The 20,250-nt window shown below is 46.9% G+C and overlaps 1 protein-coding gene across 1 annotated transcript in view; it reads right to left on the bottom strand.

Moving 5' to 3' along the window:
- The window catches only part of LOC144686224 (solute carrier family 23 member 3-like), a 94,468-nt gene extending 74,843 nt beyond the window's left edge, over nucleotides 1–19,625 (bottom strand). Inside the window, exons 1-5 of the mRNA XM_078551314.1 lie at nucleotides 19,515–19,625; nucleotides 17,556–17,592; nucleotides 12,702–12,790; nucleotides 12,251–12,411; nucleotides 4,398–4,492 (exon numbers count right to left, since the gene is read on the bottom strand). Coding sequence (XP_078407440.1) covers nucleotides 4,398–4,492; nucleotides 12,251–12,411; nucleotides 12,702–12,790; nucleotides 17,556–17,592; nucleotides 19,515–19,625 — 493 coding nt within the window. The remainder of the gene's footprint in view (nucleotides 1–4,397; nucleotides 4,493–12,250; nucleotides 12,412–12,701; nucleotides 12,791–17,555; nucleotides 17,593–19,514) is intronic.
- Between the last annotated feature and the right edge of the window lie 625 nt (nucleotides 19,626–20,250).

Below are 20,250 nucleotides of genomic sequence, written 5' to 3'. Positions count from 1 at the left end.
GCTACTGTGCGTCGGTGGTGGAGCGAGTGAGTGTTTGTGGATGGGATGCCAATCAAGTGGGGTTGCTTTGCCCTGAATGGTGCCGAGCATCTTGAGTGTTGTGGGAGCTGCATTCATCCAGGCAAATGGGGAATATTCCATCACACTCCTGACTTGTGCCTTGTAGATGGTGGACAGGCTTTAGGGAGTCAGGAGGTGAGTTACTCACCGCAGGATTCCTAGCCTCTGACCTGCTCTTGTAGCCACTGTGTTTAGGTGGCTAGTCCAGTTCAGTTTCTTGTCAATGGTAACCCCCAGGATGTTGATAGTGGGGGATTCAGTGATGGTAATGCCATTGAATGTCAAGGGGTGATGGTTAGATTCTCTCTTGTTGGAGATGGTCACTGCCTGGCACTTGTGTGGTGTAAATGTTACTTGCCACTTGTCAGCCCAAGCCTGGATACTGTCCAGGTTTTGCTGTATTTGGCCATGACTGCTTCTAACCCTCTGGCATTATCCTGGAATCATCAGGAATTAAAGGTTAATCGTAAGGGCACAAGCAACCCAGGAGAAAAATAACCGCAGCCTTTAAAAATATATATGTTTATTCATTTTCTGTGTCTACTTTATTAGTTACAGAAGCACTGGGGATAGGAAGGGAAAGAGGGGATATTTGATGGAGATCAAGAATCATACAAGGGACATATCAAGACACATCAAGGGACATACAACGCTCCTCGGGCTGCTGTTCTCATCGCATCCTGAGATCCACACTCAGTGCCATGCGCTGCTATATAAACACACTCGCCCTCTCCCTCCAGCAGCACAGACTCACCCTATCTCTAAGCTGTCCTTGCCCCCGGTTTCATTTTATTCTTCATCTCATCCAACGCCTTAATAAGAAACTTTGTCTCTTTCTTTCAGGTGCAAAGCAACGCAAGCTCCAACAACTCATCGACACCAACGCCCATCCAGGACCCTCCACCCCTTCCTATCCCTCTGATCCCATCCCGTCTTCTAATCCTAGCCCCGGCTGTGTATTCACCATACCCTTGGACCTTCCCCTCTCCGATGCTGAACGTTCAGTGCTCAGCAAAGGACTCGGTTTCATACCCTTACGCCCTCACCCCAATGAATTTCGGGCTCGGCACGATGCTGAACTCTTCTTCCGCCGCCTTCGTCTCCGTGCTCACTTCTTTGGGCAGGAGTCCTCTCCCCATTCAACGGATCCTTTTACCCACCTCCAGTATTCTCCCTCCATCTAGACCCCTCCCTCTGGATTCTTACCTGCTCTTGATCTTTTCATTGAGAACTGTTGGCGTGACATCAGCCACCTCAATTTCTCTGCTCCTCTCACCCACTCTAACCTGTCTCCACACTCCATTCTCTCAGGTCCAACCCTGACTTTGTTATCAAACCTGCCGACAAGGGTGGTGCTGTTGTTGTCTGGCGCACTGACCTCTACCTCACAGAGGCTGAGCACCAACTCTCAGACACTTCCTCCTACCTCCTCCTGGACCATGACCCCATCACTGAACATTAAGCCATTGTTTCAAGGACTGTCACTGGCCTCATCTCCTTTGGAGATTTTCCCTCCACAGCTTCTAACCTCATAGTCTCCCTACCTCGGACGGCCCGCTTCCTCCCCAAAATCCACAAACAGGACTGTCCTGGTAGACTGATCATGTCAGCCTGTTCCTACCCCACGGAACTCATTGACTCCATTCTCTCTCCCCTTGTCCAGTCCCTTCCCACCTACATCCGCGATTTCTCTGATTCCCTACATCATTTCAACAAGTTCCAGTTCCTTGGCCCCAACCGCCTCCTCTTCACCATGGACGTTCAATCCCTCTACACCTCCATCCCCCACCAGGACGGTCTGAGGTCTCTCCGCTTCTTCCTTGAACAGAGGCCTGAACAATTCCCATCCACCACTGCTCTCCTCTGTCTGGCTGAACTTGTTCTCTCACTGAACAATTTCTCCAATAAACTCCCTCCAAATAAAAGGTGTGGCTATGGGTACCCGCATGGGCCCCAGTTATGCTTGTCTCTTTATGGGGTATGTGGAACATTCCTTGTTCCAGTCCTACTCCGGCCCCCTCCCACAACTCTTTCTCCATCGATGATTACTTCGGTGCTGCTTCATGCTCTCGTCTGGACCTGGAAAAATGTATTAATTTTGCTTCCAATCTCCACCCCTCCATCATTTTCACATGGTCCATCTCCAACACTTCCCTTCCCTTCCTTGACCTCTCTGTCTCAATTTCTGGTGATAGACTGTCCACCAATATTCATTACAAGCCTACCGACTCCCACAGCTACCTCGACTACAGCTCCTCACACCCCGCTTCCTGTAAGGACTCCATCCCATTCTCTCAGTTCCTTCGCCTCCGTCACATCTGTTCTGATGATGCCACTTTCAAAAACAGTTCCTCTGACATGTCTTCCTTCTTCCTTAACCGAGGTTTCCCACCTACGATGGTTGACAGGGCCCTCAACCGTGTCCGGCCCATCTCCCGCACAACCGCCCTCACAACTTCCTCTCCCTCCCAGAAACATAATAGGGTCCCCCTTGTCCTCACTTATCACCCCACCAGCCTCCGCATTCAAAGGATCATCCTCCGCCATTTCCGCCAACTCCAGCATGATGACATCACCAAACACATCTCCCCTTCACCACCCCCCCCCCCCCCCCACCCCACCGTCGGCATTACATAGGCACCGTTCCCTCCGGGACACCCTGGTCCACTCCTCCATCACCCCCTACACCTCAAACCCCTCCCACGGTACTTTCCCATGCAACCTCAGAAGGTGCAACACCTGTCCCTTTACTTCCCCCCTCCTCACCGTCCAAGAGCCCAAACACTCCTTTCAAATGAAGCAGCATTTCACTTGCACTTCCCTCAATTTAGTCTACTGCATTCGCTGCTCCCAATGCGGTTTCCTCTGCATTGGAGAGACCAAACTCAGACTGGGTGACCGCTTTGCGGAATACCTTCGGTCTGTCCGCAAGCATGACTCAGACCTCCCTGTCGCTTGCCATCTCAACACTCCACCCTGCTGTCATGCCCACATGTCCGTCCTTGGCCTGCTGCAATGTTCCAGTGAAGCCCAGCGCAAACTGGAGGAACAACACCTCATCTTCCGACTAGACACCTTACAGCCTTCCGGACTTAAGATTGAGTTCAACAACTTCAGACCATGAACTCTCTCTTCCATCCTCACCCCTTATTGACCCCTTTTTTCAACATTTATTTTTAAATTTTTACATATATATATAAATTTTTTCCCACCTATTTCTGTTATTATTTTTAAAATTTATTTCCATTCATTGTTTTATCCCCACCTTTTAGCCTATTTCGATCTTTTCTCCCACACCGTCCCCTCCGCCCACCCCACCCCCACTAGGGCCGTCTGTCACTTGCTCATCCTGCTTTCTACTCTTAATGTCACCATTAGCACCTCCTTTAGCCAGTATCACCACCGTCAACACCCCTTCGACCTGTTGTTTGTGACATCTTTCGCAATCTCTCCTTTACCTCCACCTATCACTGACCCTCTATCCAGCTCCACCTGTCCCACCCCACTTAGACAGCTTATTTTTCACCACATTTCTACTTCTCTTTAGTTCTGAAGAAGAGTCACACGGACTCGAAACGTTAACTCTGCCTTTCTCTCCACAGACGCTGTCAGACCTGTTGAGTTTTTCCAGCAATTTTTGTGTTTGTTTCAGATTTCCAGCATCCGCAGTATTTTGCTTTTATCAAGAATCATCTAATTAGTTAACAAAGAGTCTGTTGCTTTCCAGTCAGGAACATGGGAGCAGGTCTAGGCCATTCAGCGCCTCGAGCCTGGTCCATCACTTAACACGATCATGGCTGATCTGGTTGTGATCTCAGCTCCAACTTTCCTGTCCGCCACCCCCGTCCATAACCTTTGACTCCCTTGCCTAACAAAAATCTCTCTAACTCAGCCTTGAATAAATTTAAAGCCACAGCCTCCACTACTCTCAGGGGAAGAGAATTTCACAGATGAACAAGTCTTTGGGAGAAAAAGATTCCCACCTCTGTCTTAAAAGGGAGACCTCTTATTTTTAAACTATGTCCCCCCACAAGAGGAAACATACTCCAGGTATCCACCCAATCAAGTCCCCTCAGGGTCTTATATGTTTCAATACATAATTAGCCAAAGGAAGGCAGAACGCCATGAGGATGGACGTCACGTGATCGGTCAGGGTGGGGGAACTGGGAGTGGGGGGGGGGTGGGTTTGGGGCAATTGGAGGTCAGAGGTCAAGTGATGAAGGGATGGAATACATCCAGCCAGAATTGGCAACACTAACGTTTCCTAATATTAAAAAAATCTCTTGCTGTTGAAAGGAATAGTTCAAATGAAGAGTTACAGAAGAACAACACTGTACCATTATGATGAGAGCTGTTGGTTTCCATGGGACATGAGGCGAGGATCATGGCAGGGATCAAATATTCAAAAGATGGAGCCTGGATTAGTGGTAATCTGGAAAGGACAAGAAGAAACAAGAAGGCAAAAACATTATAAACCAATCCACAAAATTAACTGATGCATCAGTTTATGAGCATTTTGCTATGAACTTGAAGCCCTTCAAAATGACTGAAAGATTTTGCATTATATAGTAACTTTCATACACCCCAAAGTGCTTTACAGCCAATGAAGTATTTTTCACGTGCATCACTGTTGTAATGGAGGGAAAACGGCAGCTCAATTTGTGCATAGTAAGATCCCTCTGTAAGGAACATATCTTTTTATTTCTGTTGGACTGTTGTAAAAGAGCATATATTTTATTTTCTGTTGGATTGGGGATTAAAATTACAATGGCTGCTGGCTGAAAGACTTGTCCACTGGAACAGGATGAGAGATATATACAATGTTGCAGTCCTGGAACAGAATGTGCCATGAAAGACAGGATGGTGCCGGAAAAGAGTCCTGGACCAAGGGAGCTGCCTGGCAACAATGTTTTAATTGGCTCCTGACCAGGTGACCAGGTTTTGTGTGAGAGCAGTGCAGCAGAATAGCTCTTAGCCTGAAAGGAACAAGACCTAAAAACCCTCTCTCCTGTGTAAGATTCCAGTAATCCTATAGTAATAGCTAGCTGGCTTTTTTCCTCCTCATATGTCTATAACCTGCTCTCTCTCTCTCTGAAAATCCCTGTCAAGAGGCAAAGGGGAAAAGAAAGGGGAGAGACATTGAAAGGCAAATGCTCAACCAGTGAACTAAATACTGAAAGTACTGGAAGACCACCTCGTGTCATCACCAAGAGCTGAAAGGAATTTGGAAGTCATTGATCAAAATCAACTCATCGAATCCTGTACTTGGGATTGGTGCTATTGAACTGTTTTATCCTATCTTTAAATTCCATGTTTTGTGTGTCTTATGTGTCTTGTGTGTCTGTATAGGGATTGAAGAAGGGGTAGAGTTTAGGTTATACAGTTGGAAACTAGCAGTTCATGAGTCTTTTTTTGGCCACTGGTTAACGACAGTTTGTTTAATAAATAGTCATTTGCTTATTAAGTTTACAAACCTGGTGCTCGTATTGTAAATTAAACAGTTTGGTAGAATTGGAGCAATCTGGTGGTTTGATCAAACCTTTCACATTTGTTGTGGCTGGGGGAGCAGTGGGGCTTGATATTACAGCGCACCGTTCCCAGTGAGTCATGGCACCTCAGATAACAATATAATCATCAGCTTTTAGTGATATTGGTTGAGGGATAAACATTAGCTGAATACCTCTGCTCTTCTTTGAAATAATGGTATGGTAACTTTTATGTCCACCTGAGAGGGCAGATGGGGCTTTGGTTCAACATAAGGCTGAAAGAATTTGCTACAATCTTAAGCCGGAATTGCCGACTGGATGATCCATCTCGGCCTCCTCGGTCCCCAGCATCACAGGTGCCAGTCTTCAGCCAATCCGATTCACTCCACGTGATGTCAAGAAATGGCTGAAGGCACTGGATACCGCAAAGGCTATGGGCCCTGACAATATTCCAACAATAGTACTGAAGACTTGTGCTCCAAAACTTGCTGCACCCCTAGCCAAGCTGTTCCAGTACAGCTACAACACTGGCATCTACCCAGCAATATGGAAAATTGCCCAGATATGTCCTGTACACAAAAAGCAGGACAAATCCAATTAACACCCCGTCAGTCTACTCTCTATCATCAGTAAAGTAATGGAAGGGGTCATCAGCGGTGCTATCAAGTGGCACTTGCTTAGCAATAACCTGAGCACTGACGCTCAGTTTGGATTCTGCCAAGGCCACTCAGCTCCTGACCTCATTACAGCCTTGTTCAAAATGGACAAAACAGCTGAACTCCAGAATTGAGGTGAGAGTGACTGCCCTTGACCATCAAGGCCACATTTGACCGAGTGTGACATCAAGGAGCCCTAGCAAAACTGGAGTCTATGGGAATCAGGGGAAAAACTCTCCATTGATTGGAGTCATACCTAGCACAAAGGAAGATGGTTGTAGTTGTTGGAAGTCAAACATCTCAGTTCCAAGACTTCATTGCAGGGGTTCCTCAGGGTAGTGTCCTCGGCCCAACCATCTTTAGCTGCTTCATCAATGACCTTCCTTCCATCATTAGGTCAGAAGTGGGAATGTTCGTTGATGTTTGGACAATGTTCAGCACCATTCGCGACCCCTCAGATACTGAAGCAGTCCAAATGCAGCAAGACCTGGACTATATCCAGGCTTGGGCTGACAAGTGGCAAGTAACATTTGCGTCACACAAGTGCCAGGCAATGACCATCTCCAACAAGAGAGAATCTAACCATTGCCTCTTGACATTCAATGACATTACCATCACTGAATCCCCCACTATCAACATCCTGGGGGTTACAATTGACCAGAAACTGAACTTGACTAGTCATACAATAGTGTGACTACAAGAGCAGGTCAGAGGCTGGGAATTTTGCAGTGAGTTACTCACCTTCTGACTCCCCAAAGTCTGTCCACCATCTACAAGACACAAGTTAGGAGTGTGATGGAATACTCCCCACTTGCCTGGGTGAGTGCAGCTCCCACAACACTCAAGAAGCTTGACACCATCCAGGACAAAACAGCCCTGCTTGCTTGGCACCCCAACCACTAACATTCAGTCCTCCCGCACACTGGCAGCAGTGTGTACCATTCAAGTTCCCCTCCAAGCCACTCACCATCCTGACTTGGAAATATATCGCCGTTCCATCACTGTCGCTGGGTCAAAATCCTGGAACTCAATTCATAACAGCACTGTGGGTGTACCTACACCACATGGACTGCAGCAGTTCAAGAAAGCGGCTCACCACCACCTTCTCAAGGGGCAATTAGGGATGGGCAATAAATGGTGGCCTAACCAGCGACGTCCACATCCCATGAATGAATTTTTAAAAACTCATGGCTATAAAGTCCTTAGTAAAGGATTAAGGTTGCAGGGTTTCCCCTTTTGAAAGTAATTATTGAAGCTCTCCTTTCAGGCAGTGCGTTACAGATCATAACCGTTCGTTACGTGAAAAGTAAGTTCAGGTTGTCTCCGTCCTTGTCCTTTTTTTTGGCAATTGCCTTAAGTCTGTGTCCTCTGGTTACTGACCTTCCTGTCACTGGATGCAGTTTCTCTCTATTTATCAAAACCCAAATCTAATAAGAATGACAACGCAAAGGATGAAAATGATCAAAACTGGTACTCAAGCACACTGAAGTGTGGTCGGACAGGGGCACTGAAGGTATTTTCCTCTGGCTTGTACACTACAGTTTTACTAGTGTTGGAGGGCAGGGCTTGATCGAACATATGTTCTACTTACCTTATTGGCTGCCACTTTGCAGTGATTGGACACCAAATCTCGTGACACCCACAAATCTATTCACAGCTCTAGGTCTCTTCCAACCTTGCCCTCGGCTTGACGCCGGCTGTGTTGTACTTCGGTCTTCCAAGTTCATTCCCCAGAGTTCAACCCACCGAAGTGAGTGGGGATCATCTCCAAACTTTCTCTTGGTGCCAGCACTAAGATAAAGGTAAAATACTGCGGATGCTGGAAACCTGAAACAGAAACAAAAAGTGCTGGAAAAGCTCAGCAGGTCTGGCAGCATCTGCGGAGAGGAAGACAGAGTTAATGTTTCGAGTCCGTATGACTCTTCTTCAGAACTAAAGAAAAGTAAAAATATGGTGAAATATATACATATAAAGCACCTCCTTTAGCCAATATCACCACCATCAACACCCCTTTGACCTTTTGTTTGTGACATCTTTCGCAATCTCTCCTTTGCCTCCACCTATCACTGGCCCTCTATCCAGCTTCACCTGTCCCACCCCCCCTTAAACAGTATATATTTCACCACATTGTTACTTCTCTTTAGTTCTGAAGAGTCATAGGGATTCGAAATGTTAACTCTGTCTTTCTCTCCACAGATGCTGTCAGACCTGCTGAGTTTTTCCAGCACTTTTTATTTTTGTTTCTCTTGGAGCAGATTGCCTTTGAGAGACACAGTGACCTGAACTGCACCAAGAGGCCAGGGGAGCCTCAACCTAAACTCCCAGAATGCGTAAAACCAGAGAGAAAAGCTTGCAGGCATGGGTAAAAGGGCAGAGGGAGAGACATAGAAAGGGACAAATGACTAACTATTATCAAGAGACTAATTACGGCTGAACTATAGTACAAGATCTTAAGGGAGAAACGTTATGGGCTACAGCGAAAGGGTGGGACCAATTGGATATCTCTTTCAAAGAGATAGCACAAAAACAATGGGCCAAATGGCCTCCTCCTATGCTGCAAGAGCAAGAGTGGCGATTTAACTGTAAATATCAAGCATTGACTAGAGCATTAATTGAACTTCAGCACAGAAACGCTCAGTAGCAGAGCAGTCAGTGATAGCGCTGAAGAGGTTCGGAATCCAAGAGGTGGAAATCAACGTTTCACATTAAAACCCAGGAACTGTCATGGTGCAGCAAACAAAGTGCCAATAAGCAATAAATCAAAGGCGCATTTACATCATGACTGTTACAGCGATAGTGTAAACGCAGCCAGAATCCTGAGCAAGGGCCCACACTGAGACTGAAGAGAAGCAGAGAGTCTCTCTGTAGGGGGGGGAAAGGGACAGTGCTCCTATTCACAGTCAGTTCAGTTCTCAAATTCTGATTTACACTGCACATTATCAGTAGCGCTGTGAAGCCAAATTCTCTTTGCATGCATGCCAAACGGTTAACATAAGTGTACCCATGCTGTTCCCATTGAAGACAAAGGTTCACTGTTCAAACAGTCGCCCCTGGTCAAATGGCAAAGGGAGCAGACAGTTACGATCAGCAACTGTCTAACTGCATCTTCAAGACAAACCACAAAGAAAAAACCCTGCTTTATATCTCAACACTCAACAAGCAATTAATCGGGAATCACCTTGGGGCACCCTGGCAACGTACTGTGTTTGGTCTGCACATATCAGTCCTTTATGTAACCTGCCACAGGTAAACCTTGGTTTAATGTCATGTTTGGCAACGCCTGCATTGGGACTTTCTGCTCTGCCATTTTAAGGTCTTTTTAAAAAAAATTCATTCACGGGACGTGGGCTTCCGTGGCTGGGCCAGCATTGATTGCCCATCCCTAGTCCGGACAGACATCCCTGTGATGCCCTGAGGAGGTTCCGGCCTATAAAAGACGCAGTCCCTAAGGGTGAGACATTTAATTTGTACAGCACCGTCCACGTCCAAAGGGGCAACCCAAAGTGGTCCCCAACCCCTCATTGACTTTTCAAGTGCTGCTAATGTAGGCCTGGGTGCACCAATTTGTGCACAGCAAGATCCCATCCGCAGCAATGAGATAGGTGAACAGGTGTTGTTAGCTGAGGGGAAGTCAATCCAGAAATCAGATGTGATTAGAGAAAATAAATTAAGAGGTTTTTTTTTTTTAAGAGCAATGAGCTGATTCTGGTCTTATATCTGGATCAAGAACATGACATCCATTGCAAAATAAGCCCCAAAATTTCTAGTAGATGTTCCAGTGATGACTTCTTAGCAACAGGTGGTTTAACAAAGTTTACTTCAGACAGAGCATGGATGTCATCATTGGCTGTAACAGCTGGGGAGAGAGGATGGGTCAATTCAAGATTATTTTTATTCTTTCATGGGGATGTGACTAGCCCAGCATTTTTTGCCTGTCCCTAATTGCCCTTGAGAAGCTGATTGGCAGATTGATTGTTGTGTGTGCTGGCCCCTCCTCAGTAAGGGATTAAGGCACCATTTGTGCAAGAGTTTACATGAGACGGTGAGCTTAAAGTGACTGGCAGACAGACAGTGCTGATGTCCCATCTGTTGGTAGCGTGTGACATCCCTGTGGACTCGAACCCTTAGACTGCCTGATGCCCTTATGAGAGTGTGAGCTTGGAGTGAGGAGAAGGTCCACTTACCCTGGTGGAACACATCAGATCATTCATCCTTTTCCTGCACTGCAGTGAGGGGGTCCTTTGGTGTTCTCCAGGGGCATTGACCTCCCTGGTGACCTCCTTTCAGGCTGGCGTGGTCAGGTGGGAGGGCCTCCAGCTCCCATCCCGAGGAAAGAGGACCTCCTGCCTTCCCTGGGCAACCTGCAGGAGAATCCCTAGGGAGGCCTCACTGGACTGTGGAGCAGAGGGTTTAGTCCTTTTTGGGCTCCACGGAGTACCTGAACAACACAACGCCTTCAGTGGGTGAATGTGTGTTCTGGTGCCATTTAAATGCGGCGTTAGAACCTTCGACCCCATGAGGTAACAGCGGGGTGGACGAATCCCTGCCGGCCCGGCCAACGAGATTCGGCGAGCTCCTCGTCATCTGACCCACAGCCCAGCGAGAGCCTCGCCGACTTTCCTGCCACACTTAGTCTCCAGGGCGGAAAGTGCTGCCCCTGAGACACAGGTCAGCCCACGATGTAAACGAAAGGCAGAACAGGTTTGAAGCCTGGAATGGTCTACTCCTGCCCCCTGTCTTCCTAGAGTGTGCATGAGATACGCCTGTTTAAACTGTTTAGTCACATCCCTCCAGAATACAGAGGAACGTGAGGAGGGGGTGTCCAGCCCCCTTGAGCCTGGCTCTCCCACTCCATCAGATCCTGGCTGATCTGACATGCACAAAGTATCCCTACCCAACAGAAATCTAAAATGGAAGCTCGGGGATCAGCAGCTCATCTCTCAGTTAGGTCCCGTCGCTGAACGTACCTTTCGTTCTTCACCCCCCCACACCCTCCCGCCGCCACCTCTGCATTTGTTTAAAACCTGTTACATCCCAAACCCAGACCTCCCTGTCGCTTGCCATTTCAACACACCACCCTGCTCTCATGCCCACATGTCCGTCCTTGGCCTGCTGCATTGTTCCAGTGAAGCTCAACGTAAACTGGAGGAACAGCACCTCATCTTCCGATTAGGCACTTTACAGTCTTCTGGACTTAATATTGAGTTCAACAATTTCAGATCATGAACTCTCTCCTCCATCCCCACCTCCTTTCCGATCCCCCCTTTTCCCAATAATTTATAATTTTTTTACAACTATATTTTTTTCTTTTCCCTCCAATTTTTAAATTTATTTCGATCTATTGTTTCATCTCCACCTTTTAGCCCATTTTGATCCCTTCCCCCCACCCCCACTAGGGCCATCTGCCACTAGCTTGTCCTGCTTGCTTCCCTTAATGTCCCCATTAGCACATCCTTTAGATAATATCACCACCATCAACACCCCTTTGTCCTTTTCTCCATGACATCTTTGGTAGTCTCTTCTTGGCCTCCACCTATCACTGGCGCCCCCCATCGAGCTCTCCTGTCCCACCCCCTTCTACCAGCTTATATTTCATCTCATTTCTCTATGTTTTAGTTCTGATGAAGGGTCACACGGACTCGAAACATCAACTGTGTTCCTCTCCGCAGGTGCTCTCAGACCTGCTGAGTATTTCCAGGCATTTTTGTTTTTGTTCCCAAGAGTGTTACCCTGGGTCTCTGGAATACTAATTTGTGACAATACCACTATCATTCAGTTCAGAATTCAATTTAACCCTTCAGCTTCACCAACCTTTTGGGGAAGAGTTTCTGGATTTCCACCACCCTTTGTGTGGAGAAGTGATTCCTCTGATCAGCCTGGTTCTAATTATCAGGTGATGTACCCTTGTTCTGGACTCCTGCTTTGTCCCCCCCCAAGCAGAGGAACTAGTATCTTTCTTTTCCATCACATTGAATCCCTTTTATCCCCTCAAATTATACTGACGGGAGTTTGTGAATGGGGGTAATGAGCATTTGGAAACCTGATTACCTGCAGCCCAGGGTGGTTTGCAGCAGAGTGGAGATGCCAGAGGCGAAGAGGCTGGTGGCCATGAATTGGTAGCCATGTTGGCGAGTGCGCTGGTCCGATGGGAGGGCATCAATGAGGAGGCAGTGGATAGTCTGTACGAGGGCCGCCTGCACCAACACATGCTGGGGAAAGAGAAAGGTCAGGTAATTACTACAACAATGACAAACAACTTATAGCATTTATATAGCACCTGTAATGTAGTGAAATCTAGCAAGGCAGTTTTCAGGGGTGTAATCAAACAAAGTTGGAAAGCGATCCACATACGGAGACACTCGGACATGTCACTGAATCATACAATGGTTACAATTCTGAACCTCTGTGGATTGCCATCTTAACCTGGTGGAGAGGCTTCTGAGCTCTGACAATCCTTTGAGCAATCGATGAACATGTTAAAGAAAAGCTCTATTCTGACCTTGATGATGTCTTCGCTGTCATCCCAAAAGAAGAAAAGTTCAATCTCCTGGGGCATTTTAATACCAGAGTTGGCCGTGACTCTGGTGTCTGGAGAGGAACCATTGGGAAAAACGGGCTGGGAAAAGCCAATGCAAATGGTGTCCTCCTGCTGACAAAGTGAGCTCAGTGTGGCCTCATTATAACAAACACCCTCCTCCACCCCCCCAGGAGGACAAATACAAAACCACATGGAGGCATCCTAGATCAAAGCATTGGCACCTCCTGGATTATGTCATTGTTCGGGTCAAAGATCTAAGCGATGTTTGTCTCATTTGATCCATGCAAGCGACTGATGTCTGTTGGACAGATCATCGAATTGTTCAATCGGTGATGAACATTCACCTGGCAGCAAGACATCACAAGGCCCAAAAGCCCAAGAGGAAGAAGGTCAATGTCTCAGACCTATAGCAGCCTTGACTGAAAAGAGCAATTCCAAATGCACCTCACCACCAATCAGGAAAATCTTCACACATCCAACTCGACTCTGGATCAATGGGTCAAATAAAGTCAACTGTACTAGACTCCTTTTATTTTTTCTATCGTTCATGGGACGTAGGCATCACTGGCCAGGCCAGCATTTATTGCCCATCCCTAGTTGCCCTAGTTCAGAGGGCATTTAAGAGTCAACTACATTGCTGTGGGTCTGGAGTCACATGTAGGCCAGACCAGGTAAGGAAAGCAGATTTCCTTCCCTAAAGGGCATTAGTGGACCAGATGGGTTTTTACAACAATTGACAATGGTTTCATGGCCATCATTAGACTTTTAATTCCAGATTCTTATTGAATTCAAATTCCATCATCTGCCATGGCTGGATTCAAACCCAGGTCCCCAGAGCATTACCCTGGCTCTCTGGATTATTAGTCCAGCAACAATACCACTACACCATCACCTCCATCGCCTCCTGTGGCCAGACCATTAAGTTCAAGCATCATCATCACCAGGGTTGGTTCAACGAAAATGATCCTGAAACATTTGACCTCCTGGGACAAAAACGAGCCTTCATTGTCTGGCAGAAGGATCCAAGGTCGCAGGTCAAGAAAGCAACATTCCCGCAGCTCAATGCTGATGACCAAAGACAAATCTGGAGAATAAAGGACATGTGGTGGGAAGGGAAAGCCCTCAGGAAGTCCAACAATATGCTGATCATCATGACATGCAAAGATTTGTTGAAGCCACCAGGGCCATCTGTAGACCAAGGTCGACGGACAACATCCCCTTCACTCACAGGATGGTGTTTCTCTTATTAAAGACAACAACACCATCCATCAATACTGGAAAGAATAGTTTCAATAACTCCTCAACCGTGAATCCACAGTGGCACCCGATGCTCTCCAGGCTATCCCCCAGTGCCCTGTGGTAGAATCCACTGGTGAACCACCATCGACGGGAGAATTATCCAACTGGCTTTTGAGAGAGACGATTAAATCGGCCTCCACCACACTCTCAGGTGACTGAAAACTTGGTCAAGGAGGTCGGTTTTAAGGAGGGTCTTAAAGGAGGAGAGAGAGCTAGAGAGGCAGTGAGGTTTCGCGAAAGAGTTCCAGAGCTGAGGACCCAGGCAGCTGAAGGCTATGACTGCCAATGGTGGAGTGATTAAAATCAGTGATACGCAAGTGGCCAGAATTGGATGAGCACAGAGATCTCGGAGAGTTGCTAGGCTGAAGGAGTAACAGAGATAGGGAGAGGTTGGGCCAGGGAGAAATTTGAAAACAAGGGTAAGAATTTTCAACTTAAATTTCTTGTCGTTTCTCCTGACTTTTGCACCCAAGGAATAGGTATTCCCTTGGGGCGGGGGGGTTAGAGATCAGGAAAACAGGCCCTTATCCTTCAATGCAATGTCATTACTGTGGTGTTAATGGGTGATTCCGGAATTAGAGATAGGATAGTCCACAGGAGTGGGTCAGTGCTTCAATCAAGTGGCTCATAAATGGAGACAAAATGCTAAACTACGTCACAGAATCACAGAGTTTTTACAGTGCAGAAGGAGGCCATTCGGCCCATTGTGTCTACACCGGCTCTTCGAATGAAAAATTTACTTCATGCGATTCTCCCACCTTCTCCTGCTAACCCTGCACATTCTTCCTTTTCAAATACCAGTCTAGCTGCCTTTCAAATGCCCCAATTGAACCTGCCTCCACCACGCTCACAGGCATTCCAGGCCTAAACACTGGTTGCGTGAAAAAGATTTTTTTCAAATTGCTTTTGCTTCTTTTGCCAACTGCTTTAAATCTATGCTCCCTATCCTTCCACCAATGGGAACAGTTTCTCCCTATCTACTTTGTCCAGAGAACTTCATGATTTTGAATATCTCTATCAAATCTCCTCTCAACCTTCTCTCTTCCATGGAAAACAGTCCTAACTTCTCCAATCTACCTTTATAACTAAGTCCCTCATCTGCATGGAACCGTTCCCATGAATCTTTTCTAAACTCTCTCCAATACCTTCAATTCTTTCCTAAAGTGCGGGGCCCAGAATTAGACGCAATTCCCCAGCTGAGGCCGAACTAGTGTCTTATACAAGTTTAACATGACGTTCTTGCTCTTGCACTGTGTGTCTCTATTAACAAAGTCTAGGATACTGTATTAAACTGTACCTAAGCTTCCTTCGATTGACCCTTGAGACATGCCATTGTTCACATTAACTGACCTAATATTCCACTTAACTCACTAATTTTCAATTATAGGTATCATTAGGATGCAGACAAAAGGTTAACACAGACAGCAGTGATGTGGAGTCACATGAACTGTGCCATTCAATAGTTGGTTTGAGTATTGCTTTGATAATGGAAAGCAGAAAGTGACGTTTAAAGGGCAAGGGTCCTTTCTGGTGACTGGAGACCAATTAATGATTGGCAGAAAATAAGAAGTTAAGAAATCGGAACTGGAGGAGGCCATTTGGCCCTACTTTGAGTCTGTTCCGCCATTCATCTCTGGCTTTCCATCTCAACTCTGCATCACTCCCATATCCTTTCGGGAATTTGAATTCCTGTTAAAAGCTGTAAAAAGGTAAAAAGTCTACGGTGGACGTTAGTTCCTGTGACTGGGCAGCCCCCCAGCCTCCCTCACATCGCTTCTGTCCAGGAGGCCCACTGCTATTTTGGTGGAATAAGGCACTTAACTGAGCAGCATCAGGCCTCCCACACAATCAAGGCCCCCAGAAAGGCACCCTCAAGAGCTGCAGGCCAATCAGAGGCTGGCAGCTCTCCATTGCTAAGATCAATGGCTTTTTGTTCTTTCATGGGATGTGGGTGTCGCTGGCAAGGCCAAAGTTTGTTGCCCATCTGTAATTGCCCCTTGAGCTTTGAGTGGTTTGCGAGGCCATTTCCAAGTCAACCACATTGCTGTGCATCTGGAGTCACATGTCTTAGAGTCATAGAGTTTTACAGCACGGATAGAGGCCCTTCGGCCCATCGTGTCCACGCTGGTTATCAAGCCCCTATCCACTCTAATCCCATTTTCCAGCACTTGGCCCGTAGCCCTGTATGCTATGGTGTTTCAGGTGGTCATCTAAATACTTCTTAAATGTTGTGTGTGTTCCTGCCTCTACCACTCCCTCAGGCAGTGAATTCCATCTACCCACCATCCGCTTGGTGAACAAAGTTTTCCTCAAATCCCCTCTAAACCTCCTGCCCCTTACCTTAAATCCCCCTGGTTATTGATCCCTCCACTAAAGGGGAAAAGTTTCTTCCTATCTACGCTCCTCATAATTTTATATACCTCAATCAGGTCTCCCCTCAGCCACTTGGACCAGAAGATTGCCTTCCCCAAAGGACATCAGTGAACCAGATGGGTTTTTACAAGAACTGATGATAGTTGTCATGGTCACCATTTCTGAGACTAGCTTTATATTCCAGATTTATTAACTGAATTCAGATTCCACCTGATGCCTTGCTGGGTTTGGAACCCATGCCCCAGAATTCAGTCTCTGGATTACAGGTCTAGTGACATTACCCCTAACACCACCTGCTCCACAGCAGGGCAACTGCTCTGATAATGCTCTCCCATCACCGGGGATCATCCCTGGATTCCTAGAGACAAGCGAGTTGGGGGGGCGAGGGGTGGAAATGGGGGCCTCGAGGAGGAGGTTGCCGGCAAGGGGCAGAGGGTCAGATGAAAGGACAGGGGGGCTGACTTTCAGTGGTCCTGTTCCCCCCCACTTCCTGAGGCCAGGTCCCTCGATCAGGCACTGAGTGCCTGTGAACGAGGGACCTTCCTGGCAAAGCCGCAGGCTAACTTGGCAGGGTTTGCTGGTTGGCTTCCGGGAGGTGTGGGAGACCTTTGCGAATCATGTTAAATCTCTGAGCCACCATTACATCCCTGTGGGCTCAGGGATAATTGGCTTTAAGTAGCTCATTAACGAGCCTAATTGACATCCTGCCTCCAGTGGGTGGGATTCCCGCTTCGGGCTGCTCCTGAAACCCACTAAGTTTTCCTGATACCAGGGATCAGACGCAGGTACACCCACCCAATTCTCTCAGTCGCCCCCAACCACCCCCCACCACCCCCCCACCTCTATCCACAGTGGCCAAACCTTATGAAACAAAATAAGGGACATTTTGACCCATGGGATTGGGGTGGGGGCTGGGGGATGCTGTGAGAGTAGGCGATGTATGGTTGGTAAGCATGAGAGTGGTTGGGGGGGAGGAGATTCAGCATGGAAGGCGGTGGGGAGGGCGTGTCTCGAGAGCACAGTAACAAGGGGAGGTTTAAGATCAACTGAAACTTACAAGTTATCTCATTGAGTCACAACATTATCATCTCCCTGCTGGCCAACTCACTCACTTTCAGTCCTGCTCAAATCACTCAAACTCACCCGGGAGACCCTCGGAATCAGTCTCCTTCAGCTTGTCCTAGAAATAAGGGACAAAAGATATCCCTTTAAGGGACATGGGACAAAGGGTCAAAATGAGGGACGATCCCTTAAAATAAGTTGGTCACCCTGCTGCCAGCATGTCGGATCCGACGAGCTCCATGAAATTCCACACCTAGTATCAGTTAAAATGAGTGTGAAGCTGTCAGATTGCTGTAAAATCCCAACTGATTCACTAACGTCCTTAGCCAGTCTGGTCTATGGGCGACTCCAGTTCCGCGCAGTAACGTGGCTGATCCTTAGCTGCCCTATGTAGTGGCCTCATAACTCACCCAGTTGTATCAATGCCCATTGTGGGCAATTTGAATTTGCGTCGCACCTTTTATAACTTACTGCATCCCAAATTACTTCATGGCCCATGAGGTCATTTAAAAGGGTAGTTAGTCACTGTGTGATGTAAGAAACTCATTAGAACATAAGAATATAAGAAATAGGAGCAGGAGTAGACCACACAGCCTGTCTAGCCTGCTCTGCCATTCAATATGATCATGGTTGACCTTGGGCTTCAACTCCATTTTCTTGCCCACTCCCTATTTCCCTTAATCCTGAAATTCCCTCCCTAACAGCACTGTGGGTGGACCTACACCACATGGACTGCAGCGGTTCAAGAAGGCAGCTCACCACCACCTTCTCAAGGGCAACTAGGGATGGGCAATAAATGCTGTCCCAGCCAGCGAAGTCCACATCCTGTGAATGAATATTAAAAAAATTCCCTGAGACACCAAAAATCTGTCTATCCCAGCCTTAAATGTATTCAGCGATGGAGTGTCCACAGCCCTCTGGGGTAGAGAATTCCAAAGATTCACAACCCTTTGAGTGAAGTAATTTCTCCTCATCTCAATCCCAAATGATCGGCCCCCTTATCCTGAGACTCTGCCCATGTTTTAGGTTCCCCGACCAGCAGAAACAATCTCTCTGCCCTGTCAAGCCCCTTCAGAATTTTGTATGTTTCAATGAGATCGCCTCCCATTCTTCTAAACTCCAGAGAACATAGGCCCAATTTACTCAGCCTCCCATCATAGGACAACCCCCTCATCCCAGGGGCCAATTTAGTGAACTTCCGCTGTGTCACCTCCAGTGCAAGTATATCTTTTGTTAAATATGGAGACCAAAACTGCAAAGAGTACCCCAGATGTGGTCCCACCAAAACCCTGTGCAACTGTAGCAAGACTTTTTTATCCTTGTACTCCAATCTCCTAGCCATATTTGCCTTCCTTATTGTTTGCTGCACCTGCACGCTAACTTTCTGTATCCGTTGTACCAAGTGTCTTTGAACATCAAAACACTCAGGCTGTTAAGTTGTGCACACCAAGGTTCCACAAGCTATGGGTAAGTGATAAATGCTGACCTTGTCAACAGTGCCTGTATCCTGGGCATAAATGCATTTTTTTAAATCTTAAAAATCTACACAGTCACCTGCACATGAGTCATCCCAGGACTGCTGTGCGTACAACTCTACCCAAGCATTAAGTAAAATGTCATTCAGTAATCACAGGGTGAATTATTACAAGCCTGCCAGGTACACAAGTCAATGGAGAAATTTGTACACCGTAAAGACAATGAAAAAAGCAACCACAGCCTTACAATCAACTGCAACATCTTGCATTTGCATAGTGCCTGTAATGTAGAAAAATCCCAAGTCTCTTTGCAAGAGCATTATCAAACAAAATCTGGCACCAAGCCATGTTAGAAAGTTTTAGAACAGGTGACCTAAAGTTTGGTCAAAGATGAGGATTTTAAAGAACGTCTTAAAGGAGAGAGAGGAAGGGATTTAGAGAGAGTTTAGGGAGGGAATTCCAGAGCTCATGCCCTAGACAGCTGAAGGCACAATCATCAGTGGTGGAGTGATGGGAATCAGGGATGTGCACATGGCTTTGCTCTGTTGAGTTAACACTTCCGTACCTGCACAGCAAACAAAGTGCTGAGGATCCAGGGAGGCTGTCGGTGAAAGGGGTATCTGACGATCTCACTCTTCTTCTTTGGGCTTTGCTCTGTGCTTTGTTTTTCCTCCATGTCCCACCTCATCATCAGTCCACTTCCTCACTTCTCACCGGAGGCTGACATTGTTTGACAGCTTCGGGCTTCTTGTTGGCTTGTATTACACAAAAGGCTGAGTGTGAGAGATGAAAGGAGAATGTGTGAGAGAGAGAGAGAGAGAGAGAGAGAGAGGGAGAGAGAGAGAAAGAGAGAAAAAGTGTGCTGATCTCTTGAGCAGTCCAGTGAAGTCTGCTTGACCCTTGCCTCTTCAGCGTGTCTTGATTGGGATCAGTCAGGAATAAATTTAACATTAACTCAGGTGATCCAACTGGATAACCTCAGTTTATTTTAATGGTCATTAGAGGCATCCCTACTTTGCACTTTATAGTCCGATTAACTATATCAGGATTACAAACAGATAAAGGGCATTGTTCCTGACTGAGCATCTGTTGTTAATCCATCTTCCTTATCATGGTTTCCAAAGTTACCTGGAACCTGGGGATTAGGCAGCATTTAATTGTAAACTGATTACAGACTTTGGACAATGCCTCAGACCGAACAACACCGCCAATTTCCATTTTCAACATAGTATAAATGTCTCAAAGCGCTTCACAGAAATGTTACGAAAGCAATTTTAAACTGAGCCAGAATGAGATATTGG

The sequence above is a fragment of the Cetorhinus maximus genome, chromosome 11, assembly GCF_964194155.1.
Source record: "Cetorhinus maximus chromosome 11, sCetMax3.hap1.1, whole genome shotgun sequence".
Lineage (NCBI taxonomy): Eukaryota > Metazoa > Chordata > Chondrichthyes > Lamniformes > Cetorhinidae > Cetorhinus > Cetorhinus maximus.
The sequence above is the reverse complement of the archived record's forward strand: the minus strand, read 5'-3'. Positions and strand labels throughout refer to the sequence as shown.